Genomic DNA, 15,998 nt, shown 5'->3' with positions numbered 1-15,998 from the left:
GGAGGAAAGATTTCCAACATATGGCCGTCTACTTGCATGCAACAATTCATGCACAAGGCTGTGAACACTGGGAGGCTTTAGGGTAGATAGAAACATAGTGGAGCAAAAAAGGTCAAAGTATTAAGAGGGAGAAGTGCTTCACAAGAAACAAAAGTGTGTAGAGTTAAAAGCTAGTCTTTGGTGATCCACAGATCAGCTAAGATACACTTTGATAACAGCCAAATGATACACACTGATGGCATTAACTGGCTCTGCACACAAAACAAACATGCCAGACTAGGACCCGACTGCCTGCATACAGACCTGGAGCTCAACAGATTTCTACACAGAGCAGTGCACATGCCTTAAACAAAACACTGCTTTAGCTTTAAAGAGAAGAGTGGCTATTAGTTGTTTTATTAGTTGTTTTATTTTCATTTTTCCCAGAGAACATCAGCAAAACTTGTCTGACATAAAACTAGGGTTGGCATGCTAGACAATTTAGCAATCAAATATTGTCACATGACCAATCCTCTGACCCCTTATTATGTGACTGGTCAAATATTCCACAAAACCTTGATGTTAGGAGAACTGGCTTGCTACATATTTATTAGAACGGCCTTTCAAAACAAAGTTTTCCTTCTTTTTTAATAGCTGGGGTACTTTGCATGATTTCTGTTTTAATTTCACTTTTTAAAAGCTGCAATTGCAAGCTGACCCTGATGCCTCAGTGTAAGAGCCAAAGAACTATTCAGTGAATCATTCAGAGTCATAACAATTTTCTGAAAGTGGTTTTCTTTGCTTCACAACTACAGTTAACTAATTTGTTTTTGGAATGAGCCCAAGTACCAAATCTATTGACAATTAAATTGAGCAGAGAGTGAAAATCCCAACATAAAGGGCTTGTAGTGCCTTCCCACTGTGTGCTGCAATTTCTTAACTGACTTCACATTTATCACAAACCACAGTTGCTGTTGTGTCAGAACACAGAAAACTGCACTCCCAACTCCAGTTTGCTCTTACCACAACACAGCAACCCATCTTTGTTTAAGAGAAAGTTTATGACATCCTGGTTTAAGAGAAAGCAATGGCTTATAGTCAAGTTTGCTATGTTCATAACAGCAAAACTACGGTTTGCCAACAAACAGGAAGTCAGCTGTGAAATCACAGCTGCTGTGAGGGAGGAAGCACAAGCCTGAAGTTCAGCTCTTGAAATACCACATTAGAGCATCATTTCTGACTACAGTCAGTATCTTTTTTTGTTGAGCGAATGGACTTAATGCGTTAGAAATACTATCATATTAGATCACATCTGACCAATATTTGTTCAACTGCCCACACTCTTTTGACCAGTAAAATGCCCAATCCTACATAAAATGATTTAAGTAATTGAAAAATATAAACGTAAATGAAAAAGGCACTGAACTGTTAAGTTTAGCAGCCTGAAAAAGTATAGCTCTGCTCCCCTCTACTGAACTGACCAATAAGAATCCAGTTTGAAGTTCAAATACAAGAAGTGTCACTAGCAGTACGTCATTTGAAATGGATAACACAAGCAAAGCCAGATTAGACAGGGAAGGGTTAAGGTTCTGTTTTGGAATGCCCAAAGCCTCACAGTGCCAGCCACCCAAAGTTGCTCTACATCATCTAACTATGAACAGTAAGGTAGGCACAGACCAAGCAGTTGGTAATACAGCTTGGCACGCAGACACCGGACGAGAGGGACTGCAGCAAGGGTTTCACGTGATCGTGTGTAATGTTCGTCCACACCTTAGTCTTCGACTTGGGGCTGCCGCCATTCTGCCCTTCTTCAGAAGCATCATCCCCTCGGCCAGAATTCAGCCACCTTGTCTTCTCTCGCTGCTGTTTCTGAAAACTGTGCCGCAGAGGAGAACAAGTGCCCGAGTCCCCATCACTAGCAAAAGAGTACCCTGTGACACTAGCAGGAATCTCCACATCACTGTATTTTTTAGACTTCTCTCTCAGGGCAGGACATCGATAAGGGTAGGCAGTTCTGTAACCCTACAGAAACACAGTAAAATACTGAGTGAGTTTCAAGCACAAAAGCTACCACTGCTAGACAACTACTGACAGACCTTATGAAAAGTCACAGCACATGCTATATAGCATGACCACTTATATACTGGATCTATATCCACGCTGACAGTGGAAAACCAGACTCTTTTCTGGCCAAGACTATCTTTCTTCTTTGAAGAAGAAGCTGGAATGCTACAGTAGGGAGATCGGAAAGCCTCACTGCACCAACTACCACTTCCACCTCCTGAGCCTGACAAATGACTTTGGCAGCTCAGAACATGGAAGTAATTAATGGTAATGTCACCACGTTGCTGAGGTCTGCCCAGTCAGGGGGAGCGTGCTAGGGCAGCGGTTTTCAACTGCTGTGCCGTGGCACACTAGTGTGCTTCAGGTGTGCCACGGGATCAGAGGAGGCAGGCAGCAGCCACGCGCCCGCACACGGAAGAAGCAACTGCTTTGAGCCTCACACGGCAGGCAGCACAAGCAAGGGAGCAGCCAGCTAAGGGGCTGGTCGTGGCTGCTTTGCATCTCAGCAGCTGAAGAGACTTGCTCCTGCTGCTGAGCACAACTAAGGCTGCAACCCTATCCTCAATTTCCTGGGAGTAAGCCCCATTGACTATTAGGGGCTTACATCTGAGTAGACATGCATAGGGTTGGGCAGTTAAGCAGCTGTTGCCTGTCTGCGTGCTGATCTGGCAGCCTGAGAAGCTTGGAGGAGCTCTGGGTGGGTGCCTTGGAGTGACTGAGAACAAGGGAGCCAGAAGCAGGCGATCAGGTACGAAGCGAGGGAGTCTGCTGAGGCCACCAACCTAAGGACTGGCTGGCTGAAAAGGGTCCTTGGAAGTCCCTTTTCCTTGCCACAGTTTGCCTGCAACTCCCCAAAGCGACCCTTCCTGCGCTGCCTTCACCAACAAGGCACTTTTTGCCTTTAAGAGTAAGGGCATTGGGCCACAATCCTATCCACGCTTACCTGGGAGTAAGCCCCATTGACTATAGTGCGGTTTACTTCTGAGTAGACATGCCTAGAATTAGGACTGAGCTTGGTCGCACTCTTTTTCCTCAAATACAGGAGCAGGCGATTGGCACTTCTCTCTCTTCCACCACCCCACTCCCTTCCACAGGCACACCCCCCAATCTCATAATCACAGTGAACACCTCTCCCACTGTCCCTCCCCTTACTTGTCCGCACCTTCCAATGGTCCAGAATCACTTGCCTCACATTCTGCCTCTCTCTCTCTTAACCTCCAGTTAAATCCTGAACTTGTTTCAGTCATGTCTCCTCACTGCCCCTCACTCCACATTTCTCCACTATATGCTCAATCTGACCTCTCTTTGCCAGCACTTTCTGGCATAACATTTTATTAACAACTGATCACCCTACTTCAAAACATTTTTCCTCCTTTCCAGAAACCACATATACTTTTCTCGCCAAGCTTCTTGTGATTTTGTCATGTAATGATTTAATTAATTGTTAATTAAAAATTAATTATAATGTAGTAATTTAATGTAAGTAAAAAACCGGTAGTGTGCCTTGACAATTTCAGTGCCTTGTCAGTGTGCCATGAGCTGAAAATGGCTGTGCTAGGGTCATGCAGCCCTCTGCCTGCCAGAAGTTGGACTGCCTTGTATGAAAAAGTGGAATGTTACAATAGATTTTGCCTTACCAAATTGTCAAGCATTCGCATAAGAGCTTCAAATTCCTGCTCTCCAGTCTGCCATTTTGGATAAGGTGTTGTTCCTTCCCCTGCTGGTGACTCAGGACAATGAGACTTCGCTTTATATTTTCCAGGGTCCAACAGCACCAAGTTATCTGGTCCCCCTGCACTGGCCAGAGTACGTACCTTAAAACAATCAAAACAAACTAAGTTTTGGTAACAAAGCGTAATTTAACATGCTGCGAAGTCCAGTCAATTATTCAGCTACAGATTTTGGGACGATCTTTAATCGACTCACCCAGAAAATGGACAAACCTTAGGTTTCTACTAAAATAAAAAACATTCAGTAATTTCATTACACTGTTTAGTAAATTGGATGCAAGATAAAAAACAAGAAAAAGAACCACAATCTAGTATGCTTACTTGGATCTCGCAAGCAACAACCAAATTATGAATGTAGTAGAAAGCCTCTTCAACACTTTCTCCAACTGCTACCAAACCATGGTTTCTGAGTATGAGAACCTTGAGAAAGAAAAACAGAAAACGAGCGTTCTAAGTAAGAGGAATTCCAAACAAACCTGCCTGTCTTTGGGGCCTTAGATAGTTTAGCTACTGACCTTGCTTTTGGGCCCCAGATTTTTCTGAATCAGCACTTTCTCCTCATCGTCCACAAGAATTCCATGGTAATCATGATAAGCTACTTCTCCCAGAGAAAGTGCTTCGGGAGAGATTGGCAAGAGGCCACATTTCATAGCAGACACCTGGGATCATGACAATATAAAGAAAAATGCAAGATGATGATGGATATTACACATGCACATGCTGTATTGTTATTGCTAAAATATGACAATGCAATATTGAATGTGAACATTGACTACTTCTCCCAACAAAACTGCAATTACCTGTCATTACTACTGGTTGGAGGAGAACAGCAACGAAAAGCGTTCCCCTTTATATTAACATTATTATTATTAACAGTATTTATATACCGCTATTCAACTAAAAGTTCACAAAGCAGTTTACAGAGAAAAATCAAATAACTAAATGGCTCCCTGTCCCAAAAGGGCTCACAATCTAAAAAGATGCAAATGAATACCAGCAGACAGCCACTAGAACAGACAGTGCTGGGGTGAGGTGAGCCAGTTACTCTCCCCCTGCTAAAAAAAGGAGCACCCACTTGAAAAAGTGCCTCTTACCCAATTAGCAGGGGTTAATCCCCTGGAACTGGGAAACAAGAACCACATAGTCCTTTCTGCTTCACTTCTGGTGACCATGCAACCTTACATGAAATTGCTCACCACTTCGCAGCTGGAGTAAGGAGGAATTTCTTACCGCTGCTCCAGCGGGTGTGTGGATGTGAACAATGCACTTGATGTCAGGTCGAGCAGAATAAATGGCGGAGTGCAACGTGAAGCCAGCTTGATTAACTCCCAAATTAGTACTTCCACGATCAACTACGTCACCTTGAATATTTATCTTAACCTGACAACATAAAATAGTGTTAATCCTGGAAGTTTTGTTTTTTTGTTTTTTTTTACTCAGAGCACATCTTTCTATCACAGAAGAGAAACTCAGGCCGTCCTTTGAAATGTATCTCAAAGAAAAAAAATGTACAATATGCACTAGGAAAGGATAGGAACAAATAAAAAAAATCACCTGCTCATCGGGGAAAATGCCCCTGCACTTTCAGTAATAGCCCTTCTCATAGGAAAGAAACCGCCATCTCCCCATGAGGGGAGGAAAGGCATGCTCACTATTCACTGCTAGATTTTTGCGGGTGGCAGCAGCAGTGACATGCTGCTGGCCCCTCTCTGAAAATGGCCCCATCATCCTGAAGCGTAAGTGGATGCTGGGGGGGGGGGGGGCCCAGGAACAAACAGAAGCACCACTTGCTTGAAACAACCCATGATGAATTGGATCAAAACAGTAATGAACAAAAATAAAAAATAAAAAAGAGAAGGGCAGAACTAAAAGGGTAAAGCAACACCTCATAGTTATGCTAAAATGATTTATTATCACCATGTATTGTTCAGTATACCCTTGCACTTAAATCTCAAGGCCCTATTCCAACTGAAATTATTATGACAAGGCTGCAATCTTATGCACTCAGATGAGTAACCAGCCAGTCCTATGGGCTGGAGCCAGTAGAACATGTGTTCCCCTGGTGGCAACTGCTGAAAATGTCCAGCAGTTGGACATTGGAGCTGGCAACCAGTAGCTTTGGCTGGGGGGGGGGGGGGGATGAAAAGACTGACGGTCTGTCCACTGCAGTATAAGAACATAAGAACAGCCCCACTGGATCAGGCCATAGGCCCATCTAGTCCAGCTTCCTGTATCTCACAGAGGCCCACCAAATGCCCCAGGGAGCACACCTGATAACAAGAGAACTGCATCCTGGTGCCCTCCCTTGCATCTGGCATTCTGACATAGCCCATTTCTAAAATCAGGAGGTTGGACATACACACCATGGCTTGTAACCCGTAATGGATTTTTCCTCCCAAAAGTTGTCCAATCCCCTTTTAAAGGCGTCCAGGCCAGATGCCATCACCACATCCTGTGGCAAGGAGTTCCACAGACCAAGACCAAAATTTCTTCTCCTTGCTGAAGCCTTCCAATCTGCCCCCCTCACTGATAAAGTGCAGCTGCACCAGCGGGGTGAGGGGGGAGGAGGACGAGATTGGATTGGGCTATCAGTTGCATTAAACAAAATGTGTCTTACATCTGAGGAGACAAGCACAGGATTGCACTGAAAGACCCAGAAAGCAATCAACATTAAATTAGCTGTGACTCTCTTGTTTAGCTGACTTCAATGGGCCTTTATCACCACCAAACTGGGCCTGGATTGTGATCCAGGTGTTCAAAGGTTTTCATTGAAAGAAAAAAAGATTTTTCACTTACCAAACTGGATGCAGTAACCTCACTATAGAGAAGCCCAAAAGGCACAATGAGAAAATGTTCCTGCTCTGAATTAACTCTGACCTACAAATATGAGGAATAAAAATCGAATATGCACAATATTACTTTAAATAATCTTGTTTTACACATATGGGAAGTTAAGACAAAAAAAACAGCCATTTGATATCTACAATCTGATGAGATGCATGTCACAAAAGTATTCTAGAAAAATAATACTTAATAATAAATCCATGGAAAATTACAATGCTAGATGTTGAAATATTACTACAATTCTAAAGATCATATTTTGCAGTATATATGTTACAGAAGCATCCATCATTCACTAGTATCTATAAGTCTCAACTTTCTAGAGTGGGGACTTTCTATTGAAAGCTACTAATCTCAGTCACTTTTCTTGTCCTAGACACAGATTCTGGCTGGGGGATTCCTCCCCACCTTACTAGATTCCTACCCACCTACCTTGTCCAGTTGGAAGAGGGGCTAAGTATGGAAAAACAGACTGGACCTATCACTTGCTACATCCATGTCAGCGGTCTCACTGATGGACATGAGGAGTGTGAATGTGGCTGATGAGCAGAATTGGAGAAAGGAACTCTCCTTCCCTCCACCATCAAGGAGATTTGGTGGTCCTTGATTATCTTAAATATTAATTTAAAAGATTTTTATATTGCCTTTGCTATGCTCAAGGCAACGTACAATTAAAAATAGCAAACTTTAAAAAAGGAGCAGAACTAGCTACCATCAATTCTGCTTTATAATAAATTGAGCATTTTCAACATATGTGAAGTTGATATTGTAGCATGAACATTTGCAGCACATACCTCTTTGTTCTATATATTTTTATTTCATATGAAGGATTGTGGAGGCAGGCACTAATGGTAATTTTATATTTTACCTCTTGCAACTTCAGGTACAAGGAAAAACAAACAATTCTAAAAAAACAGCTGTACAAGCTTGTGGTGCTATTATTTCCCCATAATTGTTGTTTCCATTTATTTCTCTAATTTATCCAATATCCTTGGGGATTAATAATAGAGAACATTATTACAAATTCAAAAGCCTCAGAGTTAAAATCCATAGGCTTTTCAAGATTTGCCATGTCTCACAATGGTACCGTTTCATGTAGTCATTTTATCACTTCGCCAATCCAAGAAACAGAATTTTATTTTAATAAGCAGGTTGCTTCTAGGTAGCTACTTCCAGGCTGGCTATCTGAAGAATTCTATTCATGCACTGCAAAAGGTAGGTGGCTGGGGAAATAATTTGGTCAGAACTTTATGGATAGAGCTGATCATAGGATTTTCTCAAAGAGAATAAAAATGAAATGATTAAAATTACTGAACAAGAGATATAAGACTGGGGGGGGGGGGAAGGAGTTTAAGACAAAGGGCCAAAGTATATGTTAGTTAACTCTGTAAATTTGTCTCCCGTTTTTGGTTTTTAACAATCGAACAGTAGCCTCCCTTTTGGGGGTTAACACTAGCAGAGGGGGTATGATTTTTGTTAGAACTACTAAGGAGGGGAAAGGTTTATTTCCTGTCCCAGCACTCCAGAACACCCCAGTTCTGATCCTCTTGTAACTGCTTTTTAGTGCAGTTGGGACCAACATGGTGAAAGTAACATAGTTTGGTCCAAAGTTTTGGAAGTTGTTGAGATGACAGGAATTACAGAGAATTTGCCAAAGTACAGTTTCTCTTCCTTATTATATGGATCATTCCTATTTTTATTTGTTATGTAAATATGTGTATAAATTCAAATAAATAAATAAATGTCCTTGAACACACTGATAAAATAATGCTTCATTTTTTAAAAAAGCAATTATGTTTTTCTCCCACCTCAGCCCTGGTTACCACAAAAGCACCATTGTTTTGAGACCTGGGGTGCCCTTCAAGTTAAATTGCTTGTTTCTAGTTCTTAAGGCCAACAGTAATACTGGGAGAGCCAGTTTAAGTTCTAAGCCATTTAAGTTCTTTTGAGTGTAGACAATTTCAGGAAAACAGTGTCTATTGATAGTGATATTAGACAACTAAATCAGCTGAGTGGTTAAGAGAAGATGCAGACAATATAAACTCAGAAAGCAGAAAACCCCTCCACAGTTAGCCTTTGTTAAGAAATATAGAAGACTTCATTTTTTGCTACAGCTGTAGCTTAATGTCCCCTGCACTACGAAAGCTCATTGTAATGCTGGTCATTCTCTCAAGCATTACTGCCTTGAACATCAACACATTATTCACAGTACGGATGGCTGGCACAGACAGTTAGGATAAACGTCCTCACTTCTGTAAGATCCAAGGTTACTTTCAATCTGTGTTACAGTTACAGTTGATTTTAAAGAGACACTAAAAGATGACCCACTGCACTGAGAAAGCAGCATAAATCTTCGTCTACCATAGGGAAAACACTGTTCACGTTTCATAAACTACTATGTAAGAAAACAAAAGCTTAATCCTTTCTAAAATCTTGTTTCAACCCAAGGGCTTTTCAAATACAGTTTCACATAACTTTTCCAGGGCAGATTGGCTGGCATCCAAGATTTCTAAACTGTGGTTTGAACTTCCAAGACAAATACAGTTTTCTTTACCTTTCCATCCAAGCTCTAAACTAGGATAGTGGGGTGTGCTTTTGGGGGGAAGGGGGGCTGTCACTGAATAGCTAACAAAAGTGCTCCTTGTAAGTTTCCTCGCAAGGAGACAAACTGGCAGCAGTCCTTTGCCTTTCCAAAATGAGATAATATATACAGTTAAGTGTCAAAGGAAGTGCACATAGAGACCTATGTCTCCTTTTCCTTGCAAGTGGAACAGCAAGCAAAAGTTTCTACTGTTGCACAATTTTATGGAAGTGCTACTAGGGGCTCGATAGCATTGCTTCAGGGGCTCAATTCCAAGCAACAGGGTTTCAACAAAAAATAAATGATGAAATGCTCACTGTTAAGTGATTGTAAATAAGCTGTGACCATCCAAAAAGGTCTGCAAGTCTGTAGAAAGCTGCCAGTTTGCACCTCAATAATTTCTCTCCTTTGTCATAAGCAATGGAATCGGATCCTCTGATATCATTTACAGGTGTCACCATGCCAAGACCTGAAAACAGAAAAAAATGAAAGACTGAGCTAATATTATAGCAAAATTATTTATATAGCATCATGAACAGGGAGTTTTACAAAGAGAAAGACAGACCTGTACCCCCTGCCTACTCTGAAGGAACCTGAAACTACGACAGGCAGCTCCAGGATGAGAAGATGCAGTCTCAGGCAGCGACAGAACAGCTAATGATCAGGCCTACTTCAATCAAGACTGAAGATGGGAAACTACAGTGACAAATCCTTCAACCTGAAAGGGGATTCAGAGGCAGAGTTGGGGGGGAGGAAGACCCAGTGGACAGGAGCCACTAAGGCAAGGTAATGTCCTTAATTCCACTAATCCATGGAGGAAGGAAATAAAGAGTGGGTTTTTACCCCCCTTCTTCCATATTCTTTTCAATCTTGGCTGACCGACTAGGCCTAAGGTTGTGGCCCATCTTAATGGCTCTTCTTCATCAGACGGCAGAGCAAAAAAATGTTCTTCACAGCGCATGACAGCTCAGCTGGGGTTGCTCCGAACTGCCACACTCATCAGCCAAGTCCCACAATACCTGGTGATGACATCATCACCAGGCATCATTAGTTAGAGAGATGCTATCAGGGACACAGCTGACAGCAACCTCTTTCAAGAGGGCCTGGGTGCCTTGTATCAGCCCTTTAAAAAGGCCTGAATCTGGAGAACTTTGATCTGTGCAAAACATAGCTTGTTCATAAACTAGGAGCAAACCCACAGTTGCCAGGTCTGGATGAAACCATGGGTTGCTGTAAAACAGAACTGGAAGCTTTAAAAAATTTAAAGGGCGTTAAAATTTAAAGGGTGTACATGAGCCTGATGCTCCGGCTTAGAACACTAATTCATGGTTAAGCATTATGCCTAAATGAAGCTACCAAACCTCATCTGCTACTATACATTTGGCCAATTTAGAGAGGAGCTGCTTGGACAGAGTTGTTTATGTTTCCACCATACTGAACAAACTGGCATCATTCACATCCTTTGTAGTGTTGTAGGGGTCCTTTTGGAATTAATTGCTCATTATATTTCCTGAACTAGATACAAACCCAATTTATGGTTAAAGTTTTACAAACCTTCTTGGGATTGCTTCCTGAACATGTAAGCATAATAAAAGCAGGGGCATGATATATGCTTTCAAGTGCCACCATCCATCGTTCAGTTAGCTGCCACCGCTATGGGCAGTAGCGCAAAGGAGAGCTCATGTCTGCTACAGCTGCCTGGTCCTCACTAGTTTCTTACACTATCAAATACTGCTGTCTTCAGCACTCACTCACTCAGATCACTGAGTCTGAAAGACCCAGAGGATGTGTGAGCCTTAACTTGTAAGTAAGCACAAGACTGTAGAATGCATTGCAGTGGGCCCTCCTGATCCATGGCTTTAGAACCCACAGATTTGACTCAAAGTGGGTCCGAACCCATGTTAGGAGGGCCTCACTATGCCTCTTGGATGTGACCTGAAGAGTCTTCCAATTGTGTCTGGGAGGAGTTCCCCAGGTGGCCTCCCTGGGCCTCAGAACACCTCCCAGACATGAACAGTGGTACAGACATCAGATATCAACAGTGGTACAGACATCAAAGAGGTACAGTGAGGCCCTCCCCACCAATTCCATTATTCATGGGCAGCAATATCCATGGAGGGTCCAGAAGCAGATCCGCCATGGATAACAAGGGCAGACTGTACTGTTTCTCTGAAGTGGAAGTTAAGGCAGGAACTTACTAAAAGTTTTTACTGGAGAAGAGAATTCGAAAGTGCCTGAATTCTCTTAAAACTGATAAGACTGTAAATAAATTCTAGAGACACTCATGGTCAAGTAAACACTAATGAAGAATCTATTACTGCTTCGCACATTGTGGCCCATCAAACCAAATAACCTGCCGTCCATATATCATGGCTTGCCCACTTCATTTTTGCAGTTCCAGGCACGCAGTAAAAACTGTAATATTACTGAACCTTTGAGAGTAATCCAGTATTACCAATAAGGCTTCATTCTGATTGCTGTATTCACGCCTGGGAATACTGGGTGCTGTAGGCTTATACCACAGTCTTTCGAGACTGAAGGTTGCCAACCAACCAGACCTGCCCAAGTGTACGGGCCCGTGCAGTGGAGCAGGTCATGTTCTTGTCTATACCTGCAAAGAGAAGGGTGGACAGAACCGTGGCCAGGACAGATGGCAGCTGTATGAGCATCACTGTTTTGAAGTGGTATTGCTGGCACTGGAAGAGATGTTAGCATCTGATCTTCTGAAGATATGCAGATGCTACGTTTGACCCGATAGTCCTTTCAGAAGGATTTCCATATTTGTCAGGCTCCAATACCGATCATATCATGGCCTTGTGGCTTGTACTCCATCTTATTCATGACCCCGTTTTATTAAAAAAAACTTAATAATTCACATGACTGCATTTAATTTAGATTGTATACAGTACTGTCCCCGTGTGCTAATAAAAAAATATCATTACTGTTACTACATGCTTGCTGAAAGATGACAAAACAAATCTTATCCTATTTTCTATTGAAGAAAAGCCATTTACAATGGTTATCAGTATATACAACCACAAACAATAGATGTGTTACCACCAGAAGTAACACCAGTTTACATCTGTTTCAGACTGACAGTACAATCCTATGCATGCTTATCAAATCCACTATGTTCAATGTGACTTACTCTCAAGGAGTCCTTGTTACATACAGTAATACCTTGCACTTTCATCTGGTTAGGGACCAGAGCATGGATAGCAATAAAAAAATGGATAAATATCAAAGCACTTATTTAGCTTGCAAACTTATTTCAGCCAGAAAAAGGTAAATAACATATGTAAATATGTGCAAAACCTAAATAAATAATAAACATAACATGTAGAAACACTGAGGAACATTGGATGAAATCAGATGGAAGAAGAAAGCCTGTGGACAAAATTTGAAATGTGGTTATACTTGAAAACTGCTGAAAGAGCAAAGTGATGAAAGTCAAGTGGATGAAAATCAAGGTATTGCTGCATAGGATTTGAGGGTGATCCTCAGGCAAGAAAGCTGAAACCTAGGTGTTGAATGAGACAGAAAAGCACTTCACTAGTGGCGTTCCTTACTGGCTATCCCCCTGGGTAAAACTGAGGAATGTAAAAGGCATTGGAATGAAGGTACCTTGAAAATATTTTAGGAAGTACATTCAAGTTCTCACTTAAAACAAAATCAGAAATGCACTACAACAACTTGTTTTTCAAATTAGTTCTAGCAATGCAACCTCCAACGTTTCCAATGCAACTTAAAAATTACAGCGTCTGTAATACACAAGCTACACGCTTCTGAATACACAAGCTACATGCTTCAGCAACTCTAAAGAGAACCATTAGAACTCACTCATGTTTAAGGCAGCCATTCCACCTTGAGGTGCTGCTGGATAGACGTTTGGTACATTTGCTGTCATGAAATCTGCAATCTGTTGTAAAGCCAATAAGCCTGTTGGATTCTTTCCCTTCTTAAACTGTTCCTGGATCATTGATTCCAATTCTTCACAAAATGCCTAGCAGTAAAAAAAAATTATAGTTACATATTGCAATACTGTGAAAATTCAAACTATTTGACTAATTTAATGCCTCCTCTGATATCTATTAGAAGCAGCTCTAGAATAACTCACATCTCACTGATCAAGACACGAACACACTGCACCCCATATACTACCATGAAAGCCCAGCAACTGTACACAGAAGATTTGACACTGAAGACAAAATAAACCTAGGAAAAGATTCAGTGTAAGTTGGTAAGATCAACACAATTGAGGGCTGCTTCACAGACAAAGTGATTTCCCTACACAGGTTATCACACATATAACAAAACCATAAATCCACCACTGATATACAAATATACATCCTACTTGGTTGAATGTTTTGGATAGCAAGAATCTGTGTTGAACTATGGCTTCATTCCACATGAGGAAATGTCCAAACGGATACTTTTGTCATAGGCTTCTGTGTAACCAGCAATATCCTACATGGAAATTATCTTTGCGTAGTCACATAGTTTTGTCTACAGAATTCCCAAGTCACAGTGCAAAGGAAACCCAGACGACATGACATCAGAGCAAAATTCTTAAGCAATTTTTCTAATCTTTGAATCTGCAACAAGACTCGGAAGAAAGAATGTTAGCTAAACAAAGAATGTAGCTGGAATCCAAAAGGTTGTTAGAGTGTTCCACCTTTCCCTTGTTGTTTTTTTCCCCAAAAGCAGCCTCTACATTATACAACAGCCAGCTCCTGAAACCTGAGATAACTTCAGGAGTGGCCAACTCAGCACAAGGATATACACTTGAGGTGTTTGGCACAAAAATGCTTTGGAGCCAGCCACACGTATTCATGTTATCTTTCTAAGTACAGTGGGATGCTGGCATCCGTGGATTCAGCATCCATGTTCCAGTTTAAATGTCTTTAATTAAAAAAAACAAAACCCACAAAAATTGGGTTTCCTACCTTCACACAGCAAAACTGCACCTATTCAGGCCTCTCAGGGCTAAAAATAGCTATAAAGGCCCTATTCTAGGTCTCCCAGCGTCATCCTAGAATGCATTGATATAAATTCTATATTGCCTCATCTAGTGGATAACGATGTCCCATTGTAGTTTTTCCTCCCCCATTGTTTTTAATTGATTCATATAGCTCTGCTTGTTATTATGCGATATTCCATTATAACTACAAAAACAAAACAATATTAAACAATCAGAATAGACAACTATAATATTCTTACTGGGCTCTGAAGAATCATGGAGACTCTTTTCTTCTGCTCCATCATATTGAAATCCTGGCGAAGGTCAGGTGCCATGTTCCTCTCTCGCAAGTACTCTGGGTTATTTTCATCAACTCTGTCAAAATACCTCTCTTTATGAGGAGCGGTTGGAGGTGGCGAGGTTACCACCTCTGCTCTAGATTCACCATTCATAGCACTATTTCAGTAGTTCTATGGAAATTAGAAAAACAAAATCAGTAATATTTTACTAATACATCTAATAACATATTACCTCATTACAGTCACCCCCTTAAACAGTGAAATGGGAAAAATATCAATGTTTAGTAAGCAAAATAGAAAGACACAGCACTCGCTATTATTCCTAATTGAAAAATGCTTTTAAGAGGCACAAAAGTTTGTTAAATCAGGAAGCAAAAAAACCAGTGTTCATGTCACTAGGAGAAGCCTTCAAGATTATTTGCATAAAATTAAACAGTAAAGACATTTGCCTGCTTCTCTCTTCAAGGCACAAACTCCACAAATCACCATCCGTCCCCCTTGTGTTGGGGTGAGGATCCCAATCTAAGGTGCTGTGTGGGGGCAGTACAACTTTCTCAGCAGAGGCACTCCATCAGCATCCCTTCCTGTCTGTCCCTTCTGCAAATGCGAGTACTCTGCTTGAAGCACCTTCGAGGATGCAGTGGCCTCGAAGGGCAAACTCCTATTTGCGTATGGGGCAGCAATAGAGCTGTATAAAATAGGAACATGCAACCTAGCTGAACTGAAATTTTGCAATACAATAAAGTGAACTCACACCAGCTCCAGTTGTGTTTCTTGTTTGTAAACCAAGTACAGGTTGAGCCTGTTTATCCATGGATTTTATATCTGGCTCAATGCATGTTCCTCGGACCCATTCTGAGCCAAGTCTGACTCAGCCTGAACCCTCTGAAGGTGACCGAAGCTGTGCTCCAGTTGCCTCCAGAATGCTTTCTGAAGCCCACAAGAGGCCATGCACATGCACATTCAAAATGCACATGCCACGCATATGCACATTCAAAATGAAGCCTGGAGGGGGAAAAAAGTGACTTCCAGTTCCCCCTGGGATATCAGAAGTGACATTTTAGTTCTCTTAAAGGCATTCCTTTTAGGTCGTTCTGTCAGTATCTGAATGGGCTGTGTATCTGAATGAGGTTGTGTATGCGCAACCTCCTGATTGTGTATGCGCAACCTCCTGATTTTAGAAATGGGTTATGTCAGAATGCCAGATGCAAGGGAGGGCTCCAGGATGAGGTCTCTTGTTATCTGGTGTGCTCCCTGGGGCATTTGGTGGGCCGCTGTGAGATACAGGAAGCTGGACTAGATGGGCCTATGGCCTGATCCAGTGGGGCTGTTCTTATGTGCATCTGGAATATGGCTTCCAAATTAGGGCAATTCTGCAGGGATTAGGCCATTGTCATGTGTAACAAAAAAGAAAGAAGAGTTGCTAAAATGTAACTGACACACTAAAAAACCCAAAATACACTTGTTCTTCTAATCATTTTCTCCTTGGAAAACACAAGTATGTAGCAATTTCTTTACTGCCTTTAATTATCATGCAATTCTGA

The 15,998-nt window shown here is 41.6% G+C and overlaps 1 protein-coding gene across 11 annotated transcripts in view; it reads right to left on the bottom strand.

Moving 5' to 3' along the window:
- Positions 1 to 15,998, bottom strand: part of ADD1 (adducin 1) — a 55,060-nt gene that overhangs the window by 24,298 nt on the left and 14,764 nt on the right. For 6 of the 11 annotated variants that reach the window (XM_066632510.1, XM_066632511.1, XM_066632513.1 and 3 more), the window contains exons 2-10: positions 14,416 to 14,625; positions 13,036 to 13,198; positions 9,513 to 9,664; positions 6,570 to 6,650; positions 5,004 to 5,153; positions 4,289 to 4,432; positions 4,095 to 4,193; positions 3,681 to 3,857; positions 1,657 to 2,001 (exon numbers count right to left, since the gene is read on the bottom strand). In XM_066632510.1, coding sequence (XP_066488607.1) covers positions 1,657 to 2,001; positions 3,681 to 3,857; positions 4,095 to 4,193; positions 4,289 to 4,432; positions 5,004 to 5,153; positions 6,570 to 6,650; positions 9,513 to 9,664; positions 13,036 to 13,198; positions 14,416 to 14,607 — 1,503 coding nt within the window. In that variant the 5' untranslated portion in view covers positions 14,608 to 14,625. The remainder of the gene's footprint in view (positions 1 to 1,656; positions 2,002 to 3,680; positions 3,858 to 4,094; positions 4,194 to 4,288; positions 4,433 to 5,003; positions 5,154 to 6,569; positions 6,651 to 9,512; positions 9,665 to 13,035; positions 13,199 to 14,415; positions 14,626 to 15,998) is intronic. The other 5 variants (XM_066632512.1, XM_066632514.1, XM_066632516.1 and 2 more) reach the window with 1 other exon arrangement.

This window comes from Tiliqua scincoides, chromosome 6, assembly GCF_035046505.1.
Source record: "Tiliqua scincoides isolate rTilSci1 chromosome 6, rTilSci1.hap2, whole genome shotgun sequence".
Classification (NCBI taxonomy): domain Eukaryota; kingdom Metazoa; phylum Chordata; class Lepidosauria; order Squamata; family Scincidae; genus Tiliqua; species Tiliqua scincoides.
Note: the sequence above shows the minus strand (reverse complement) of the source record. Positions and strands in the feature narration are given on the sequence as shown.